The sequence below is a fragment of the Telmatherina bonti genome, assembly GCF_933228915.1.
Source record: "Telmatherina bonti genome assembly, chromosome: 1".
NCBI lineage: Eukaryota > Metazoa > Chordata > Actinopteri > Atheriniformes > Telmatherinidae > Telmatherina > Telmatherina bonti.
In genome coordinates, this window is record NC_136619.1 from 19,434,983 (window position 1) to 19,457,870 (window position 22,888).

The 22,888-nt window shown below is 38.5% G+C and overlaps 1 protein-coding gene across 2 annotated transcripts; it reads right to left on the bottom strand.

Annotated features, from left to right (window-relative positions):
• Positions 1-9,835: 9,835 nt before the first annotated feature.
• On the bottom strand, positions 9,836-22,836 carry LOC306756777 (uncharacterized protein). 2 transcript variants are annotated; one of them, XM_079241633.1, is made up of 7 exons: positions 22,761-22,836; positions 12,350-12,472; positions 12,132-12,248; positions 11,396-11,452; positions 10,874-11,026; positions 10,038-10,151; positions 9,836-9,940 (listed from the first exon to the last, which is right to left on the bottom strand). In XM_079241633.1, exons 2-7 carry the CDS (start codon positions 12,470-12,472, stop codon positions 9,893-9,895), a joined length of 612 nt encoding a protein of 203 aa, XP_079097759.1. In that variant the 5' UTR covers positions 22,761-22,836; the 3' UTR covers positions 9,836-9,892. The 2 variants fall into 2 exon arrangements, with proteins under 2 accessions (XP_079097759.1, XP_079097760.1); XM_079241634.1 differs by lacking the exon at positions 12,132-12,248.
• Positions 22,837-22,888: the final 52 nt, after the last annotated feature.

The following is a 22,888-nucleotide window of genomic DNA, read 5'->3' on the forward strand; positions in this document are numbered from 1 at the left end:
CAGGTAAATTGATTATACTAATCATGTTGTACATTTAGAAACTGATGATAAGAATTTTGTGGTGTCGGGTTGAACATGTGAGAACTCCATATTTCAGGTTTTTCAGCTTCTTTCTAGCAAAAAACAAGGTCTAAAAAAATATCATGCCAATAACTAATTCATTGATAAAACATTTGAACACACAAGGAATGTGACTTGTTTTTACAGCATGTTTGAATAATAAGACATACTTTTAGTTCAGATACCAGTAAGGTGCAGAAATGTTTGATTTAACGTTGTACTTCACCAAAAGTGTTACAGTTATACATGGGATTGTGCTAACCATTGTTTACTCCTTGTAACTCAACTCTTTAGACTGGTGAAGTTTTACGAGTACAATCCCAGAACGTGGTGTGTTTCCAAAAGCTGTGGCTGTATCTGTGACCACAGGGGACACACTCTTCTGCATGCAACTGATACAGTACATGAGTTATGCCACTGCATACTTGGTGAATGGAAAGACTCGAGGCCATTATGTGCCAAGCCTGCATGGGCTTCTCTGTGTGACAGACCACGTTATTTCAATTCTTAAATCCTCACCCTGACTTCCAGTTAAATATAGAGCTGAATATAAGGCCCTTCTCATGCCCTGTAAGTCTCTCAGTGGTCTTGGCCAATAATACACAAATGTCTGGGATATGCAAGGACCTGTCAGCTAGTCGTGTGCAAAGTTCAAACGACACATGATGACCTGGCTTTAAGCCATCATGCTGCCCACTGCTGGAATCAGCTACTCAGTGTTTACTTATTTTTGGAATTCAAACTTATATCATTGAACTAACTTGTACTTTTATCTATTTTACTTTTCTGAACAATGAGTTCAGAAAAGTAAATGTATGATTAGCATTTTAATGCTGTCATGGAGATTGTAATGTATTAGCATGTCTATTTTTATATATTTTCCTGTTTCACTCATTTTTTGCTGTTTTCAGTATATCTATTATATGTTAGGGCTGTGAAGATATGCTTTTGTCCCGATTTGATTCAATTCCGATTTTTTTTTGGGTGCCGATTTGATTTAAATTGCAATTCTCACAATTCTTCGATATTGCTCATTTTTGTTGATTAAAAGCAAAATAAATGTACAAAACCTTTTTTTTTTTTTTTTTTTGCTCGTCATTTTTCTTGATTTCAATTGGGAAAAAGCAACACAGTAGCCAGACCATCCATCTGCTGCTATAATACCCAAGAAGACAAGGAAAAAGATCAATAAAAACAATAAAAATAACAAAAATTTGATTATGGACTATATGTATTTGTTTGGGGGGGAAAAAAAAATTTTTTTTAACAAAAAATCGATTTTAAAATTGTGAAGCAAAATAATCCAGATTTCCAATTTTTTTATTCGATTTTCCCACTTCTGTTATATATCATACATCATGACAGTGTTTCTCTGGATACTCTGACTTTATCCTGTGGTTTAAAAGCATGCCTGCATAGGTTAATTCGTGCTTCCAAACTGACCAACAGTGTGAACGTGCATGGCTGTTTGTCTCCATTGTCTTGTGTTAGTCCTGTGACAGACATATGACCTGTCCAGGCTGGGAGAGTCTGCAACTCATTCATGGCCCTGATTTGAATTAAACAGATTTAGAAAACTGATATTTAGTGAGCATCTTAAAAGTTAAAACAGATTAATAATTTGCATTTAACAATATATTTTGAATCAGCTATTTTTTCTTTTATCAGTGCTGTAGGAACTTATGTGAACAGTCAGTAAAGTCTTTAAAATTGGAATATTAAATATGATACATTGTCTTTTGATGTATAAGTAACATAAAAATAGATACTAGTATTACACTCTTCAACTTCAAATCACTAAAATTGAACTTTTGCCAATGTCTTTATTTGGCATATAAATATGTGGCTTTGGAAGTTGTTCACTATTGCCACGAGGCAATTATAAATTAGTCACAATGTAATACTTGTTCTGCAGTAGTATTTCCATTACACAGTTGTTGGGGGAAAATGTCCTACTGCCCTGTGGATACCAAGAGGTGTGGCTGTAACACTAGAGTGCAGAGGAGATTAAAAGGTGTAATAGGCACGTGGTTCATAGGGTGGAGAAATGACTTAGTATGGAGTTGTCAACAAAACGTCAGCTGAGGGGGAACCGGTTCCTGACACCAGAGATGTTTCCGTCTGTAGAACTGAAGCAGATAGAAATTTTCACATGCAACATACACCTCTTAACAAGCTTAACATAAATAATGCCAACTAATCCTCAGATGTAATGCTTGATATATTTAGATAATATTTTTTGTTAAACCTTGATTTAACATTTGATGTTTTGCTTTATTTCAAAGGGCTTGTTTTTCAGATTTTTAAAACCTAATGCTAATACTAATAAATTTAATACTAACACTGGACATTTGTTATACCTATACCTATTCATAATTTAGTGTTTGAATATGAAATCACATCACACATCTTTCTTTAAAAAATATATTTCCATTCATCACTCTTTTCTCTGTATAAACACCCTATCTCTTCCACAGCAGGCATAACTATGAAACTGGATTACTTGGATTAAACTGGATCCAAATTTCCTGGTTTCTAGCTTGATTACAATAGACAGGATTGCAAATTGATTTACTAAATATGTTTATTCTCTGTTTAAATTGCCTTGAAATAACATACTATAGCTTATGTTGTGAACTTGTACAATGAAGCTCAATCAAATTTAATTGAACTAAAAAGTTAACTGAGACAAGTGGACTCTTGGGTTTTAAAATCTGTCACTACATTTTCACAACAATTTAATTTGCACTTGTGAAAAAATGTATAAAAACACACAATAAACACAAAAAAATTACAGGAAAAGTGCTGCTGTGATTTTAGGTTCAGTTCAGACAAAACTTCAAACTCCTTAGCTAAAGCTCATTCTAGATAAACTACTAACCTTAAACTGACCTTTTGTATTTGAGCTCTATGTAGAGTGTTTTTCAAAGCAGTAATTACAGGCCATACTCTGCGCAATTGTATAAGAAACTTTATTTGTCTAATACAGTCTTGCAATGAGAGTAGGAACACTGGTTCTACTTGATACAGCTCTGTGGTTCCTGGTGTCAGTCCCCCTCCATAACAGGCCATGGAGATTCTGACGTCAGAGGCCAGCACTCCTTTTAAGCACCTGACCCTTCACGTCATCTCTCGCTCCCAATATGAAAAGCGTGTGATTGTTTTCCGAATTAGTTGGTTTGCATGGATGGTAAACTGGGACTTTATATCTTCCATGGATGATATTTTCTCTGTTTAACTGAGAACAGGATCGTGGGTGTTTGCTGCTCCTTGCCAAATATCATATGGAGGTAAGACAGTATTGACTCCTTATTGATGTACATGTTGAAATACACTGTAATGTTATTATGCCCTACAACTTATATCTACAAGTGAACAAAGTAAATGTTTGCACTTAAGTTGCATTTTTTTTCTTTACTTAAAGTAGATCTCATGACTTTGAATACTCGTCAGTACACTTTTACCTTGTTTGATTTTTTTTTTTTTGTTGGCATGCTGAAAGTACAAAGTTGTTCTCATGAGAGGTAATGGCTATCATGATATGATTTTAGGCTGGGATGCTCTGTGAAATGTAAAAAGAAATTAAATTCAATAGAAATTCTGTTGAACTGATTTATTCATTCATTTACTTTGTACTTCATTCTACTAATACGTTCCATGGAACAAGGGCAAACTTAGCACCGAATTTCAGCATTATGTTAGTGATAGATAGATAGATAGATAGATAGATAGATAGATAGATAGATAGATAGATAGATAGATAGATAGATAGATAGATAGATAGATAGATAGATAGATAGATAGATAGATAGATAGGAATAAAAATATAAATGTAAAAAAAAAACTGCTTATCTCCCCAGACTCAAAACACATTTGGTGAAGTATTCTTTTTCCATCATAAAGGGCAACTGACTATGGCTCCCATACAAGTCACTTTTCAGGTTTCAAAACAAAGTTATGGGGTCCGAGCAGAGCATATTTGGTAGCAGAAAGAACAGCCACTATCAGTTAAAAAGTCTAAAATACACTGACGTCAGTAGCTTCTCAGACATTTATAGAAAATTGCATTACAATGATTTTGCAAATTTGGCTAAAACATATTGGTCACCAGTACAGTATGGCCAGTATTATGTGAAATTTAACTGTTGATACTATGCACAATTAACATTTAAAGTGTGTACTTGCATTACACAACAGAAGTTTAAAGGAGCACATTTTGCTCTGTTCCATTAGTCTCAAAATTTGATTTGCAAGAACTTTTTTCAACAAACTGGCTACTATGTCTACATTGCCTCATGATTTATATGGTCTGGGCAGTGCATCCCAGTGTTATCCACTGAAACCATTTTATAAGCAAAAGCTCTTGCAAAGCAAGAACAACTCCTGACTATTGCAGAGTGAGATTGTATGTTTAATTTGTATATGCTTAGAGGAATGAAGGAATTTGGGAAGAGAGGATGAAAGGGGTAGAATGTTTATGTTGCTAGAATTTAAAAGCAGATGTTTTCTGTCCCAGTCTGGCCCAATTGGAAGACTGTCTCTGACTCACACTTTCCCCTGGAGTACACAGAGAAATATATGAGGAAATGAAAACCACATCATCTGTAACGTTGCTGCAATGCTCTACAAGCACATATTAACCCATTTCCGCTACCCAGGATAATGAGTATATTTAACCATCAAAGATATCCATCTCTGTTATGGCAGTTTGATGTGATGTTCATCTATGTCTTTGATTCTGATTTAGTAAGGTGCTGGTGTGCTTTAAACATAGTATTATTACCATAACTAATTTCTTTGTTTATAAGTTGAAGTAACTGGGGAACTCTTTTACAAGTCACAATCCCTCCTTTGCCCACCCTCAGCAAATCTCAGGATCTGACCATGAAGACACTAGACATGTTTTAGATGGTTGGCAACTGCGATTTGACAAAGGCTTCCTCTGAAAATTATGTTTTGAAAAATCTTTCTTTATGTTTATTTATTTTCCAGATGGAACCTTGTACACAGGAAGTTAATCGCCATGCTGCATCACTGTTGACATGTCTGAACCGTCAGAGAGCACAAGCTCAGTTCTGTGACTGTGTACTTAAACAAAACTCAGGTCAGCTCTACCCTGCACACAGGTGAGCACCGGAAACTGTTTTTACCACTTGCAAATAAACAGCCCAACATGGGCATTTTAGCAAAATATTTATGATGATCAGATATATTGTGGTAGTTTATGACTTACATGATACATGACTCATCACTACACAAGCTGGCCTATTTCTTCCCAGGTGTGTTTTGGCAGCTTCAAGTCCAGTGTTAGCATCAATTCTGTCCTCTACTGGTGCCTTGGTGGAACTGCAGGATCCATCTTTGTCTGACTCAGTTTTAGCCATTCTGTTGGACTACATTTACACTGGAGCTTTGCCTTACATTCATACCCAGCAGCAATATTACAGACTGCTTACTGCTGCCTGCCATCTGCAGATGAATGCACTGCAGGAGGCTCTGAGGGTAGCTTGGCAACAGACTGAGATTAATGCTACAGATGATGTCAGTGCTTCAAATGGAGCTGAAATCCATCCTTACAACAGCATCAATAATACTTATTGGAGTTATTTAAAGAACTTCAGAGATCCTCCATCATCACCCAGCACAGATGCTTTTGAAGGATTTGAAGAAACAAGCAAACTGTGTTCAGCAAGAGCAACAACGCTTGATGAAGCTCCAAATAATTCTGTAACTTTGGATCCTTGTGTTAAAGCTGGAGAAAGTAAGCACATTATAAACCACTTCAGTAGAACAGATGTAAACATACCTGAGAACAATGATAGTATGAATGTAGGTGAATACAGACTAGCCACCTACACAACACAGCAGGATTTAATCCAAAATACACCTGGCACTGCGGAGGTGCACGACGTATCTGAGGAGAACAAAGAAGTAAATGAGGACGAGTGTCATTCTGGTGGCTTTGTAAAGCCAGATATCCAGCAGATGAGTGCAGAGAAAGAGCTTTTAGTAACATCTGAGAATAAGAAGAACTCATCCTCTTCCTCATTGCCACATCCGTGTTGTGGGGCAGTGCCTGTGATCTGTCATGGCAGCAGAGCTGCTGTCCACCAGCTGGCAGAAGAGTGTGCAGCACCTCCTTACCACCCAGGATTCCAGTCTTCAGTCACCTCCAGCAGATCCCCTGTTTCATGCTCAGTCAGCACAGACAATGACAAATCTGTGGCCTGTATCACCACTAATGAAAAGGACAAATTTGGAGGACAGAATCTGGACCTCAGAAGCAATGAAAAGTGCATTATATCTGCTACTCATCTTCAATTAAATCAGGAATATAACAGCAGAAACAGCTTTGTAATCAACAATAACAAACTCACAGCAAAGGATTTATCCCACATTAATGAAGAGTCAACTCATCGTGCTTCCTTTTTTAGTAACATAAAACACCTGATGGACGATGGGCTGGTACAGAGGAAGGATAGGAACAGAGACAATTTTTACTCCGAGAGTCAACGCTTTGATTGTTTTGAATGCTACAATGAATCTTTGGCAAAAGCAAAAGAAGAACATTCACCAGATTGGGGAACGGTAGTTCCATTTCCTGTAGAGGACTCAGATACAGGAAGTGAATCTAACTGTGATGATACATGTCTTGAGGTGGAAGCGAAACAAGAACATAGCTACTGTAGCAGATGCCCAACTGAAATGGATTCACAGGACAACTTCTGTGGATCTGACAGAAATTGTCACTCAAACACGTATACATCTGAAACAAGCAGGAAAAGTGTCAACTTTAACCAGCATGAGTATGACTCAGACAGCAGGAATACAACTATGGAGCACAAAAGACTCAGCATGGATTTGTGTCTGCCAGTTTCCACCACACACGAATCAGGTTTGGATAACGTCACCGACAGTCTTTCAAACACTGAGTGCATCACATTTCTAAAATCTAAAACAATCTCAGGTACTGAGACCACAGAGGCATGCTTAACTTCAACGCCTGTTAACAAAAAGACATCTAACACAGCCTGCACAGTTAGTCAGTCATACAATTATCAGCTTCAGCCTCACTGCCCACCACAGGACACACACATAACACACAGCGCTGCTGATTACGAATACTCTCAGTCTGGGCACTCTCATCTTTCAGAGGAGTTGAGTGATGGGAACAAGGCTGATTCTTTTTATCAAAATCCCAACGAGCACGCCTTTCTCAAAGAATCCACAGAACAGGTTCCCTTGGACACAAGAATAAAACTTGCTGAGCTGTCGGTGTCTCGTAAATACAGATCTGACTCAGAAGAAAAAGGCATAGTAAAAGATATAGTCGAGGCTGCTGTGAAAAATGATAACGGAGAAAGTAATGAGGGATCTGTGACATGGAAAGAGTTGAAAAAGATTAGAAAACGGTCTAAATGTGAGGGCGAGTGCTCTGATGAGACTAAAGACCAGATAAAAGTCCAGAGAAAATCTGTATGCAAAGATCGATGCAGGACAGGAACTGAGGGTACACAAAAAACTGTGGCTGTGGAGTTTTCAAACTCCAACAAGAGTGAGAGAAAGATCACCTCGTGGCCAGTTTGTTCAATTCGAAGTGAGCCAGACTCCATTCAAGCCTCTGTGCCATCCACTTTGTCTGCTTGCACAGCTTCCACTCTTTCCAACAGCATGCCAAAAGAGAAGTCATCTCATCTGTCATCTCCTACTCACCAATCTTTCCAGTGCTCTCTATGTGATCGCTCCTTCAGCCAGCGAGGCTCTCTAAACAGACATGTACGCAGCCACCTTGGCGTCCGGCCCTTTCGCTGCCCCTGCTGCCCTATGACCTTCTCCCGCCAGTACCGTGTCACAGAGCACATGCGGGTTCATCAGCGTTGTGCACTTGGGAATGACTTTGAAAAGTCCATTGGCTCTTCAGTCAGAGATGAGAATAGGCCACACAGCTGAAATTTGGAAATGAAAACCTGCTTGTGGATGCAGCCCTTTTTTTTTTTTTTTTAAACTTTTACAGATGAAGCAGCAATAGACAAAATAACTCAGTTTGCAGCTTCTTTTGGATTTTGTTAAATTTATTTTTTTTAATTGGTGTAAACTTGGATCAGATAAGTTATTGATGTTTACCAATGACTATTGGCAGCTGTTATCAGTGATAAAAAAAAAAAGCTCTTGTACATGCAACGTTTGTCCTGCACATATCACAGATAGAAACAGTTAATTAACAACAAAGGAGCTAATTAAATCTTTAACTTGTATTTGCTTTCAGAAATCTATTTAGACCAAGACCAGCTTACAAAGTGATGGAGGATTTGACTGTAACATTATTACAGCATATTTTCTTTGGCAAATGAGTATGTGAAAATAGCTGTGTGAAAAAAGGGTGGAGTTTAATTATTTCTTTCCTTAGGCAACTGTTTAACTTCTGATAACCCCCAGCAGAAGTAGTATAACATTGTGATAATAATGTCCATCAGAGGTTATTTTATTTTTGCTTTTTGTCATTCATCTGCTTAAAGATACATCGTCTTCTTTTATTCTAAAGGTTGTTCCTATTTCTGCTTGATCATGAAAAGTTAGCTCATTGTTTTGTTTTTCCAGGCTGTGACTTCATTCCAATCTATAATCAGTTTATTGCTACAACGGTACTTTGTGTATCAGTGCACTGCAAAACATTATTGGAAGTTCATGTTTGACCTCATCTATGCCAAACTACTTCTGGGAGGTTTACATGACATATTGTTGCTTTGAAGCTACTGCACTGTTGCCTGAATTACTGTCCCAAAATTAACATTTTGCATTTGTTAATGTTGCATTACCATTGTGCCTTTTGGTAAAGTACTAATAAATAATAGAAAAAAAGAGCTATCATTACTGTAAATGTACAAATAAACAAGTTTTTTATGTACACTAAGTCTACAATGCTTACAGTTTTTCATAACCGGTTACTATCAAGGTAAGTTGTCAGTCAGTAGCATCAGTTTCATCAGTCTGTATTACCATTTTCTATTTTTAACAACAGCTTTGCTGTAAATACAGATATGTTAAATGTGATTTAATAATCTAAGGCCAAACCAATCCATCAGTTCTTTAAAAAAAAAAAAAATTAAAAACAGCTGACTGATGCTAAAGAATTCCATGAATGATTTCTACTCATGAGCCACTTCTAACTAGTAAATTATTTGTAGAGTATTAGTAGGAACAGGAGTAACTACCTGTAAACAATCAGCAAAAGTTGACTTATATGATCCTGATTTCTATTGACTCTATGTAGAGCAATGTTCCCCTTATCACAGTTTGACCCTTACTCTGATAAATATGCCTGGTTTGGATGAAGTGAAAACATCATGTGGACACAGGACAGCCAACACAGCAGCTTACCAGTCAAGTTCCTACGTTGTGGAAAAAATTCAGTGTTTTGCTGATTTTGAAATATGTCAGAGGAGGTAATTATACAGCAAACATAGGAAAGAAATAATCACAGAATCGTTAAAAAACTGTACACACGATGGTATGGTGCACTGAATTGTATACAGCATGGGTGTCCAGTTTCGGTCCTTGAGGGAAACAATCCTGCAGGTTTTTCATATATCCCTGTTCCTAAACTAATCACTCACTGTGCAGAACTTCATTGGCTGTTGGGTCCATTTCATGGAAGCCAGGTGTATTGGGACAGGAGGATACATTGTAAACCTTCAGGACCATGGCCCTCGAGGACCGACTTTGGCATAAAGTATAGACACATCCTCACAATGAGAGTTACATGTATATCTTTAAATGTTTCATATTTCTTCTTTATTCTTGATTTACAACAAACAGAACTTCCTTTTGCACGTTATTCAGCTGGTGTTGTAGTTGGCGTTGTAGTCATCATGACAATGGCCTAAAGAAAGGAAAAAGAACGTGAGTTAATTAGTCAATGTTATACCTTTGACCGTCTGTTGGTGGAACATGGTTTTGCCTGTGACTTGTTTATTTACCTGACTTTTTGTGGAACGGAGGGCAGCCCCAGCCAACACTGACATTACAATCAAAATGATAGCACCAAGAAAACTGTAGAACACGAAGAGTGCTTCCAAAGACACCCCCATTGCCTGAAAAAACAGAACCAGTACAGACTCAAAAACTCAATTCAAGATGTTTGACAGGAAATGAGCAAGATAAATACTAATGATTCAGTGCAAATAGAATAAGATACTGCTGTCAATAAATTTCAGATTATTTATTCCAGGCATTTTTTCCTTATAGTTTACCCACAATTCTAGTTTTCAAATGGCAATTTTTTCATATGTACAGGCCAGACAAACAACATTTTCTGTCAAACTAAGAACCACAAGCTGTTTTAAGTTTGTGCCAAATTGTCAAATTATGAAAAGTCACTAAAACAAACACTCTTAACAAATTAAGAATGGCTTCATATTTGGAACAGTTTCATTATAGACTAGCCCTTAAAGTTTGGGAAAGTTTATTTTAGAGTTTCTACTTTCAGACAAAGTAAGGTGAAGGATGTTTTTTTCACATTCCACCTTGGGACTCTCTCTGCCAGAGGTCACTGAGCAGCAGTGACAGACCAAACTGGTGGATCTATCAGGTTCATCAGGCTGACCACAACTAGGATTAACAGCTGATATAAGACTCGTCACATCAGTTAGATGACGTTTCTAAGGAAGATTGCAAATGCAAGTGGAACATGGCATGGTAAAATGAGCATCTTCAACCTTACTTTGGAAGAAGAAACTGTCAGCATATTTGAAAAAAGAAAACAAAATAGCCTATTTGAGCTCCTAGAAACTGAAAGATCAATAAAAATAATTACATCACTGTAAGAAGCCCATGCTAAATCGCTTTCTGTGACATTTTCATCAAAATATCCGGGGCCTCGGACGAAGTGGATGTCAGGTATGATGTGCAGAACTGTCCAACATGCACCCAGTATGGAAACAATGCTCAGAGCTAAGGATATGGTTACCTGTATGTAAACACCAGCAGAGAAAAGAAAAACATCACATAAATCCTGGTCATTTTTCATTCAGCAGAGTGACAACAAGGACAACCTGCAAATAACTAAATTAAACTTTTGAATCAACAACTATAGTAATTGATATGAATGGTGGCATTTGCAAATCCTGGGAAAAGCCATTTTAGAAACTTTTAATTTGGTAATTTACTTAAGATTTGTAATTCTAATTATTATTTGAAGCTAATTACATTTTTGCATGTATGCTGATCTTTAACAAACTTTCATCACTGTAATCAGCCTACAGATCAGCAGGCTAATTTGTTTCTTTAAATAAAGTTCCAGAAAAATATGTCCTCATAATATTATCAGTGCACTTACTGTTTTCTTGGTCGGGTTTAACTCTGTCAGAATATACAGGATCCCACTGATGATGAACTATGAAAGAATGAAGAGAAATCAAATGCACACACACATATAACAGAAATGGAAGAAGACATCCTCATTAACAAAGAAGTGCTGTTTTTCTGAGTAAAATATAGCAACCGTCATTAGTATATATATCAAAAAAAGGATAATTAAATCTGTTTTATGTGGTGGTCTTAATTATAGACTGACCACTGGAAAAAAAAGTCCAAAAAAGAAAAGAAAAAAAAAGAAAGTAAGGATGCTCAGATTGAATACTGGGGTGGACTAATTTCCTGATACTGCTAAAGAAGAATAGGCTTTGTGATCTTAAAATATGTACCAGAAAAATGAGAAAAAAATTCACAATCAAAACAATTGAGCATGTAGTGAGATTGTAATGTTTTATGTTAAGATCCTCCACTTTTTATTTTTATATTTATGAGATGTATACATTATAGTCGCAAATTCATCAGTGTAGCCTGCATACCAGTTTGTGTGGAAGAATGTCCATTACATACAATATAAGAGTGCATTCCTTTAAACTACAGGATGTAAAGCAACAAAGTTAGAAAAACCCCAAGGAGGTAAGAATATGTTTTCAGGCACTAAACTAATAATTCCTGAGTTAATATTAATAACATAATATTAAACCATTCCTGAATTAATGCTGATTGTGTTAATTCCTCGATCATGTTGATGGGCTACCAACCAATGTTCCCAGTAAATAGCCTGGTGGGATGGTTGTCCATATGTGGTGGGAAAAGTGGCCTGTTGTGATGGCGATGGTAAGAACGAAGAAGGATGCACCTAAGATCAGCACAACAGTCTAGGAGAAATTCACAAACAAATCTTTAGCGTAAGCCCTTCAGATTTGAATGATCTAATCATTTGTACATGGGTGAGCGTGAGTGTTTGTGTTCATCTTACACCCATAACCTTGGGTTGTCCCTTCAGGAAGCGGTGTAAAGGTTTACTGCCTCCCACTGTGGTAGTTTGGAGACCTCCATTATTCTCAGCTGGTTCGCTTGCAGTATAGAGCTCGGCAGACATCTAAAGAACAAACACATTCCAGATATGAATGGACTGACATCATGAATGTGGCCATTTACCTACCATTATACACTAAACGGAATAATCGTAGATTTGGTTCACACCTCTTTTTGATAAACTACTAAACTAAAAAAAACTATCTTTAATTCGGTAAGTTTCAGCAGTGTAAACAGTGATCTGCAACAACCCCATCACATCTTTGCAGGCACTATTTGAATTTTGTTAATTTTACACATACGGGGACTCTTTGAGTGGGACAACATGTTCAAATCAGTCTTCTGCGGGACCTGTTCCTGTCCTTGTGTGCAGGAGCTGAGCTAGACTTTTAATTCAATTCAATTCAATTCAACTTTATTTATATAGCGTCAAATCACGGCAATGCCATCTCAAGACGCTTTACAGACAGAGGGGAAAACATAATGAAGGCCAATTCATAACAGCCTATATAAGGAAACCAACAGATTGAGTTGAGTCCAACTCAATCTCCCATCCTGAGCAAGCACACTGGCAACAGTGGGAAGGAAAAAACTCCCTTTTAACAGGAAGGAAACCTCCGGCAGAACCCGGCTCAGGACAGGCAGCCATCTGCCCCTGCTGTGTGGGGGGAAGAGGACAGAAAGACAACAGACAACAGGAACTGCTACTCCCGGCCAGGGAGACCTGCTGAGCCAGGAGACATACATGTTAATGATGCAACACTGTTATGGGGGGGGGGGATAAAGAAAGAGATAAAGAGAAAAAGGAGAGAAAGAAGCTCAGTGTATCAGGAAATGTCCCTCAGCAGTCTAAACCTATAGCAGCATAACTAAGGGATGCTAACCATCCCTAGCTATAGGACTTATCAAAAAGATAAGTCTTCAGCCTAGTCTTAAAGGTGGGGAGGGTGTCTGCTTCCCTAACACTAACTGGGAGCTTATTCCATAAGAGAGGGGCCTGATAACCAAAGGCTCTGCCTCCTGCTCAGCTCTTTGAGACTCTAGGAACCACAAGTAAGCCTGTAGTCTGCGAACGAAGTACTCTACTTGGAATACACGGAACAATGAGGTCTTTGATATATAGTGGTGCCTGGTTGTGGAGGGCTTTATATGTAAGGAGAAGGATTTTAAATTCTATTCTAGATTCAACAGGCAGCCAATGAAGAGAGGCTAAAACTGGAGAAATATGATCTCCCATGCTGGTTCTGGTCAGGACTCTGGCTGCAGAATTCTGGATCAGCTGAAGGGTTTTCAGGGCATATTTAGGACAGCCCAGTAATAGAGAGTTACAGTAATCTAGTCTCGAAGTAACAAAAGCATGAACCAGTTTTTCTGCATCACTCCGAGACAGAATGTCCATAATTTTGTCTATATTACGTAAATGAAAGAAGGCTGTTTTAGTAACCTGCTTAATATGTGGCCCAAAGGACAGGTCAGGGTCAAATATTACTCCAAGGTTTCTCACTGTAGCACTGGAAGCTAAAGTAATGCCATCCAGGTTCATTACAAAACCGGAAAATTTAGTTTTTCAGATCCAACGAGAATTACTTCAGTCTTATCTGAGTTTAAGAGGAGAAAATTTCTAGACATCCAAGTCTTTATGTCTATGAGACCATTTTGTAGCCTATTGGGCTGATTTGTTTCATCTGGTTTAAAGGATAAGTATAGTTGAGTATCATCTGCATAACAATGAAAGTTTATTCCATGCTGTCTAATAATTTTGCCTAAAGGGAGCATATATAGCGTGAAGAGTATTGGTCCAAGTACAGAACCTTGAGGAACTCCATGACTTACTGTAGTTTGGGAGGAGGACTTGTCATTTACATGAACGAACTGAAGTCTATCAGATAAATATGATTTAAACCAGCTTAACGCTGTACCTGTAATTCCAATCACCTGTTCTAGTCTTTGTAACAGAATGTTATGATCGACTGTATCAAATGCAGCACTAAGATCAAGCAAGATAAGTACGGACACAAGTCCTTTGTCTGAGGCCATAAGAAGGTAATTAGTAACTTTCACCAATGCTGTCTCAGTACTATGATGAGCTCTAAATCCTGACTGAAACTCCTCGCATAAATTATTTCTGCTCAGGTGGGCATGTAGCTGAGCGGAAACTATTTTCTCCAGAATTTTGGACATAAATGGGAGGTTAGATATAGGTCTATAATTTGCTATCACCTCTGGATCCAGAGATTGCTTTTTAAGTAAAGGCTTGATTACAGCAGTTTTAAATGATTGTGGTACATATCCTGTCACTAAAGACATATTGATAAGATTTAGTAGTGATGTATTAATTAAAGGGAAAATGTCCTTAAAGAGGCTCGTTGGGAGAGGGTCTAAGATACTGGTGGATGGTTTAGATGAAGCTATTATTTTAGTTAATTCAGAGGGTTGGACAGTACAGAAACTATTTAGACACGAGTCAGATCCTGGTTCTAAGGATGCTTCGGAGACCACAACAGGCTCAACATTATAGGTAGAAGGAAGAGTATTGTGAATTTGATCTCTAATAGTGTCAATTTTATTCCTGAAAAAATACATGAAATCATCACAGCTAAGTGAGACAGGAATACATGGCTCCACAGCGCTCCGGCTCCTAGTAAGCCTAGCTACAGTGCTGAAAAGAAACCGAGGGTTGTTTTGTTTTCCTCTATCAATGATGAATAATAAGCTGTTCTTGCCGTACGTAAGGCTTTTTTGTATACGATTAAACTTTCTTTCCAGGTTAAGTGAGACTCCTCTAGTCCTGATGAACGCCATCTGTTTTCCAAACGCCTTGATGCCTGTTTTAGAGCTCGAAGCTGGGAATTAAACCAGGGAGCCTTCATAATCTTACCCAATTTCTTCTTCTTTAGGGGAGCAACATTATTCAAGGTTGTACGCATTGAAGCTGTTATAGTATCAGCATGTTGATCAATCTGAGCAGGAGTAAGGCTTAAAGGGGGACTCTCAGTCATGCTAACACATGGTAGATGTGAAAAAATTGATTCAATTGATTGTTTAAATTTTGTAATATTATTGTCTGATAAACATCTACTATAGTAGAATTTATTTTTGGTCAGTGAGTAATCAAATAAAGTGAATTCAAAGGTTAACAAGAAGTGATCGGACAAGACAGGGTTTTGAGGAAATACTTTGAGCTTATCAGTCTCAATACCATATGTTAGAACAAGATCAAGAGTGTGACCATGAGAGTGAGTGGCTCCATTGACATTATGTGAAAACCCAATTGAGTTTAGAATAGAGCTAAAGGAAATGTTTAAACTATCATTTTCATCGTCAACATGAATATTAAAATCACCTAGTACAATGACCTTATCAGTAGTCAGCACTAATTCAGACAAGAGATCAGAGAATTCGGTCAGAAACTCGGAGTAAGGTCTAGGTGGGCGATACACTAATGCTAAAAGGAGCGGTTTCTCTGAATTCCATTTTGGATGAGATAAATTTAATGTCAGGAATTCAAAGGATTTATAGTTAGTTTTGTGCTTAGGATTAATTAAAAATTCTGACTTAAAAATAGCTGCAACACCTCCTCCTCTGCCTGTAGTTCTAGGAATGTGAAAGTTTAAATAGTTAGCTGGTGTAGCTTCATTAATACTAACATAATCCTCTTGCTGTAACCAGGTTTCCGTAAGACAGAATAAATCAATGTGGTGATCACCTATCAAGTCATTGACTAATAAAGACTTATTTGGGAGGGATCTAATATTCAGTAGGCCACACTTTATTGTCTTATTTTCAGATTTTATTAGATCCATTGTTTTTATTTTTATGAGGTTTTCACGATTAACCCCAGAAGTGTTTTTGTGTTGTTTAATTCTTACTGCTGGGAAGTTGTATAAGGTCGGAGTGGGGTTTTGGGTGGGCGGCGGCAGGTGGGAAGCTGCAGAAAAGTGTGTAGGACTACAATTCTGCCTCCTGGTCCCAACCCTGAGTTGTCAATTTAGCTGACTAATAAAAGAGTCCATATTGCTAGATAAGAGAGCGGCTCCATCCAACGTGGGATGGATGCCATCTCTCCTAATAAGACCAGGCTTTCCCCAAAAAGCGCTTTAATTATCTATAAAACCCACGTTGTTATCGGGACACCACCTAGACAACCAGCGGTTGAAGGATGACATGCGGCTAAACATGTCATCGCTGATTAAATTTGGCAAGGGACCAGAGAAAACTACGGAGTCCGACATGCTCTTGGCAAAGTTACACACCAAAGCAACATTCATTTTAGTGACCTCCGATTGGCGTAACCGGGTGTCGTTACCGCCGACGTGAATTACAATCTTACGGAATTTACGTTTAGCCTTAGCCAGCAGTTTCAAATACGATTCGACGTCGCCCGCTCTGGCCCCAGGAATGCATTTGACTATGGTCCCCGGTGTCTCTAGAGCCACGTTTATGACTATGGAACTACCTATAATCAGGGTTTCTGCCTCAGCGGGTGTGTCACCGAGCGGGGAAAATCTGTTAGAAACGTGAACAGGTCGGTGGTGGCCAGTGGGTTTTGGTTTGGGGCTACGCTTTCGCCTGACCGTCGTCCAGCCCGCCTCGGCTCCCGGCTGCACGGGAACTGCTGAGGGACGGCTCGGGATGGCTGCCCTGGCTGGTAGCTCCGCACTGGCTAATGGGGGCTTGCTGACTAACTGCTTCCCTAACTGAGTGCGGAGCTGGGCTTCTAACTCACAGAGCCACGCCTCCAAGGCTGCCAAGCTGCTACACTTAAGCTGCTTACACTTTTAAACTTGTGAAAGATTTTATCAGGGGGATACATATTCAAAATGGAAATTATTCCTCTTTCGAACACAAACATGCAGATACACTCCTGTGATAACTTGTCAAATTAGAGAAATATGAGAAATAAAACAACTTTACAGAATTAATTTTTATGACCAAGGGGAATTATTTGCAACTCTTTCAAAAAGGTCCATAGAATGGTAATTTGGTTGTTTTGAGGATGAGTATGAAGGATTGGTGTGATAGGGGACAGACAATGCCTTTTTAAAGTAAGATGGTTTTAAACAAAATTTATACAGGTGTGTTGGAATAGGACAGTGTTTCTCAATCCAGGTCATAAGCGCCCTCTGTGCTGTATGTCTTAGATGTGGTTGTACTCCAACACACTAGTCAGATTCATGAAATTAGTCATCAAGTTATTTGCAGCCTGTTAAAGAGCCATTAATGTCCTTCAGGTGTGTTAAAGTAAGGTTTGCCCCTAAAACATGCATGGTTGTGGGCCGGAAGACCAAAATAGGGAAACACTACTCTGTTCCAAAACACTTGATTCTAGAAATCACACAGAGCTCCAGCAAATGACCTTATAAGTTAAACTAAAGTTCAGGCAAAACTCATGGTGTTTCTCAATTCAGGGTCTGCACACTTCCAAGTGCGGATTCGTCGGCTGCATGCATCATTGTGGCGCACCAAGTGCTGTCTCACTTCAAAGGCTCCTTCGATTCCACCCTTCAAATGCGCACTTCGTTTGGCTTCAGATTAGCTTAAAACGAAGGATACAAGAGATGTATCCTTTGCACCCTCTGCTATCCCAGAATTCATTGCGTTCCTGATATAAAATAATGAGCAGCAGAGCGCTGGTGTAGGTACCACACCAGCGAGACCGTTTATTTATTTTTATGTATAAACACACATATTTGTGTCCAATAACCATAAATGAATTTCACTCCAGTCGTCCTCAGATGTCTTTGTCAGCTTTCATTAAAGAAAAGGCTGAATTTATTACAGTCACTCAGTTAACTGGAGACTGAAATAATGAACAATAATTAAAAATGTGCTAAATTACAATCCAGTGATATAAGACAGTTTTGTCATTTAATCGACTTAAAGGAAAAAAAAAAAACAAAAAAAAAAACAAATCGATCCTGGGCAAATTAGAGCATTTTACTGATGAACAGTGGGACAAAATACCTGTCAACAGGTGCAGAAGTCTAACTGGGAGGAACAGAAAACACCTGACTGGAGTGAAAACAAAGGATTTAAAAAAAAAAGAGGGTAGGGTGTCTAATACAGGAGAGCGTAGAATGGCAGGATAAACAACATTGTGTTGTTGCAAGATGAGCCGTTATATTCACTTTGGATATAACTTAATGATATTAAAGTTGACTGCTGTAAAAACAGTGTCCATACTTTTTCATATGAACTTGATACAAAAAAAGGAAAATGCGACCAGGATGGTGATGAGAATGAGGTGCCAAGCTGTTGTAACCATGTATGGATCTTCCTCAGGCTATTTAGGATACTGACATATAAAATTCTTAAAGTTTTAAAACGTGACTAATAAGTTGAGTTTTTTTTTAAACAAACGCAGTTTCTAGGCAGGAAGGAAAGCAGCCAGGAGCTGAGGCGGGCTGGACGACGGTGTGTTCACGTTTCAAACAGATTTTCCCCGCTCAGCAACACACCCGCTGAGGCAGAAACCCTGATTATAGGTAGTTCCATCGTCAGAAACGTGGCACTAGAGACACCGGGGACCATAGTCAAATGCATTCCTGGGGCCAGAGCGGGCAATGTTGAATCGTATTTGAAACTGCTGACTAAGGCTTAACATAAATACCGTAAGATTGTAATTCACGCCGGCTGTAACAACACCCGGTTGTGCTAATCGGAGGTCACTAAAATTAATGTTGCTTTGGTGTGTAACTTTGCCAAGAGCATGTCAGACTCCATAGTTTTCTCTGGTCCCTTGCCAAATCTAATTAGCAATGACATGCATGCAAATGATAGTTTAAACATTTCCTTTAGCTCTATTCTAAACTCAATTGGGTTTTCACATAATGTCAATGGAGCCACTCACTCTCATGGTCATACTCTTGATCTTGTTCTAACATATGGTATTGAGACTGATAAGCTCAAAGTATTTCCTCAAAACCCTGTCTTGTCCGATCACTTCTTGTTAACCTTTGAATTCACTTTATTTGATTACTCACTGACCAAAAATAAATTCTACTATAGTAGATGTTTATCAGACAATATTATTAAATAATTTAAACAATCAATTGAATACATTTTTCCCCCCTCTGCCATGTGCTAACATGACTGAGAGTCCCCCTTTAAGTTGTGCTCCTGCTCAGATTGATCAGCATATATATACTATAATAGCTTCAATGCGTACGACTTTGGATAATGTTGCTCCCCTAAAGAAGAAGAAATTGGGTAAGACTATGAAGGCTCCATGGTTTAATTCCCAGCTTTGTGCTCTAAAACAGGCGTCAAGGCATTTGGAAAGCAAATGGCGTTCATCAGGATTGGAGTCTTACTTAACCTGGAAAGAAAGTTTAATTGTATACAAAAAAGCCTTACGTACGGCAAGAACAGCTCATTATTCATCATTGATAGAGGAAAACAAAACTAACCCTCGGTTTCTTTTCAGCACTGTAGTCAGGCTGTGGAGCCATGTAACTAAAATAATAGCTTCATCTAAACCATCCACCTGTATTTTAGACCCTCTCCCAACAGGCCTCTTTAAAGGGGTGCTATTAAGGTATTTTGAGTTTTCTGAGCTTTCTACAGTGTTACAGTGTTGAATCCTCATCAGACATGTGAACGACACTGTTTTTTATCAGCTAAACGCATGTTTGAGTTTGAGTTCCAGCACTCTCTCCGTTCGGCCTCCATGGCAACAAAAAACGTGTCATTTTAGAGAGTTTTTTCTACTTCGAAATCCTTGTGACGTCCCGGAGGATAAGGTACAGTGATTGGTTACGTTCTACTGGTTAACAAGGGCATGTACAAATACATCAGGCGGGTGGAAAACGTTGGATAAAGTTATTTCGAACGATCGCTGGTTTACCAAAGAGAGACATCCTGCTGCATTCGTTGCTGTGGGTTGCCGTTTTCCACTTCATTTTCAGGGTCTGATTCAGGTTTGAACATGTAGGGCTGTATGCTATGTGTTGACATTGTATTTTGTTTCTTATTGAGTTCATATTAGCCTAATCCTTCTGTTTATGAGATATGTTACAATGACGGCAAAAGCAGTTGCGGTGGGCACTCCCGAAGTAGTGCATGGCAGCTGACCAATCAGTGGCAACTTATATCTGGCGGGAGGCGGGGCTTAATGCAGAAGAATCTCAATCCACTCGTTTTGCCCACAGGCTTATCTGACAGCCTACGGAGAGGGTCGGTCTGAAGTAAATAAAGCGATTTGTGGCAATAACTTGATCAATCCTAGCCCTTCTGGGCTCAGAAATAAAAATAAATTAGCCTGAAATGCACATAATAGTTCCACTTTAAGGACATTTTTCCTTTAGTTGATAATCTCTACTAAATCTTATCAATATGTCTTTAGTGACAGGATATGTACCACAATCTTTTAAAACTGCTGTAATCAAGCCTTTACTTAAAAAGCAATCTCTGGGTCCATAAGTGATAGCAAATTATAGACCTATATCTAATCTCCGGTTTATGTCCACAATTCTGGAGAAAATAGTTTCAGCTCAGCTACATGCCCACCTGAGCAGAAATAATTTATTTGAAGAGTTTCAGTCAGGATTTAGAGCTCATCATAGCACTGAGACGACATTGGTGAAAGTTACTAATGACCTTCTTATGGACTCAGACAAAGGACTTCTGTCCGTACTTATCTTGCTTGATCTTAGTGCTGCATTTGATACAGTCGATCGTAACATTCTGTTACAGAGACTAGAACAAGTGGTTGGAATTACAGGTACAGCGTTAAGCTGGTTTAAATCATATTTATCTGATAGACTTTAGTTTGTTCATGTAAATGACAAGTCCTCCTCACAAACTACAGTAAGTCATGGAGTTCCTCAAGGTTCTGTACTTGGACCAATACTCTTCACGCTATATATGCTCCCTTTAGGCAAAATTATTTGACAACATGGAATAAACTTTCATTGTTATGCAGATGATACTCAGATATACTTATCCTTTAAACCAGATCAAACAAATTAGCCCTGGATGGCATTACTTTAGCTTCCAGTGCTACAGTAGAAACCTTGGAGTTATATTTGACTCTGACCCGTCCTTTGGCCCACATATTAAGCAGGTTACTAAAACAGCCTTCTTTCATTTACGTAATATAGACAAAATTATGGACATTCTGTCTCGGAGTGATGCAGAAAAACTGGTTCATGCTTTTGTTACTTCAAGACTAGATTACTGTAACTCACTATTACTGGGCTGTCCTAAATATGCCCTGAAAACCCTTCAGCTGATCCAGAATTCTGCAGTCAGAGTCCTGACCAGAACCAGCAGGAGAGATCATATTTCTCCAGTTTTAGCCTCTCTTCATTGGCTGCCTGTTGAATCTAGAATAGAATTTAAAATCCTTCTCCTTACATATAAAGCCCTCCACAACCAAGCACCACTAAATATCAAAGACCTCATTGTTCCGTCTATTCCAAGCAGAGTACTTTGTTCCCAGACTGCAGGCTTACTTGTGGTTCCTAGAGTCTCAAAGAGCTGAGCAGGAGGCAGAGCTTTTGGTTATCAGGCTCCTCTCTTATGGAATAAGCTCCCAGTTAGTGTTAGGCAAGCAGACACCCTCCCTACCTTTAAGACTAGGCTGAAGACTTATCTTTTTGATAAGTTCTATAGCTAGGGATGGTTAGCATCCCTTAGTTATGCTGCTATATTATGCTGCTATGTTATACTTTAAGTTAAAACACCTTATCTTTTGTAAAACTACATGACAGCTATTTTCCTGTTAAATGTAAAAGGCTTAAGTTGAAGAGGAGCAGTAAATAAAAAAAACTGCTGCAGCAAAGTTGTTGTTGTTATTTTTTTGTTTGTTTGTTTGTGTTCATTCGTTGACTGAATAAACAAAACATCTCCCAGTCTGTTATATATTTGTATTGAAACAACATATCAAAAGTTAATTGTCTAAAGCTCATACGGAGTAACCGTGACTCGTTGAGTAGGTCTACTCATTTCGTTCTTTCTTTTATTCAGATTTTATACGGCAATGGTCACGAGCAACGAAAACTAGTTTAAGCAAGCACCTCAATACAGTCAGCGTACTTTAACTATTGCACCATTTAGTATTTCAGCTTTCTGTCTTCAACTCTAAAACCCAACATCATCAACACGCTTAGATGTTGACTTCAGACACTAATAATTTCGACAAAAAAACCAAGCTTACTCTTAAAAAAAGAACGACGAGCCTTCTTTAATCCGCTCCGACTACACTGCGAACATTAAACACTGTTCACATAAAGCGTCACATAAAGCTGGGTTATTTCAGATAAGATAGTTGTAAGTATCAGCAGTGTCAATGTTAACTACAACAGCGACATAAATAAAGCAGTCGTAGCTAAACAAGAGAAAAGCCAGACCTTTGTGGTTGTGTGGTCGGAGCTGCAGTTTAGAGTTGTGGCTGTTGTTTCACATCAGACCCACATCTGGGGCAGCTGCAGCGTCATTGATGGGCGGACGGAGCGCTGTTGCTCTATAACACCCGTGA

What these genes read in the sequence shown, in the direction of transcription:
- LOC306756777 (XM_079241633.1), bottom strand. Translation starts at nt 12,472, where the DNA reads ATGTCTGCCGAGCTCTATACTGCAAGCGAACCAGCTGAGAATAATGGA. An exon ending in TAAACCCGACCAAGAAAACA is followed by an intron (nt 11,027 to 11,395) that starts GTAAGTGCACTG and finishes GTTTACATACAG; the next exon opens with GTAACCATATCCTTAGCTCT. An exon ending in TCCGTTCCACAAAAAGTCAG is followed by an intron (nt 9,941 to 10,037) that starts GTAAATAAACAA and finishes TCCTTTCTTTAG; the next exon opens with GCCATTGTCATGATGACTAC.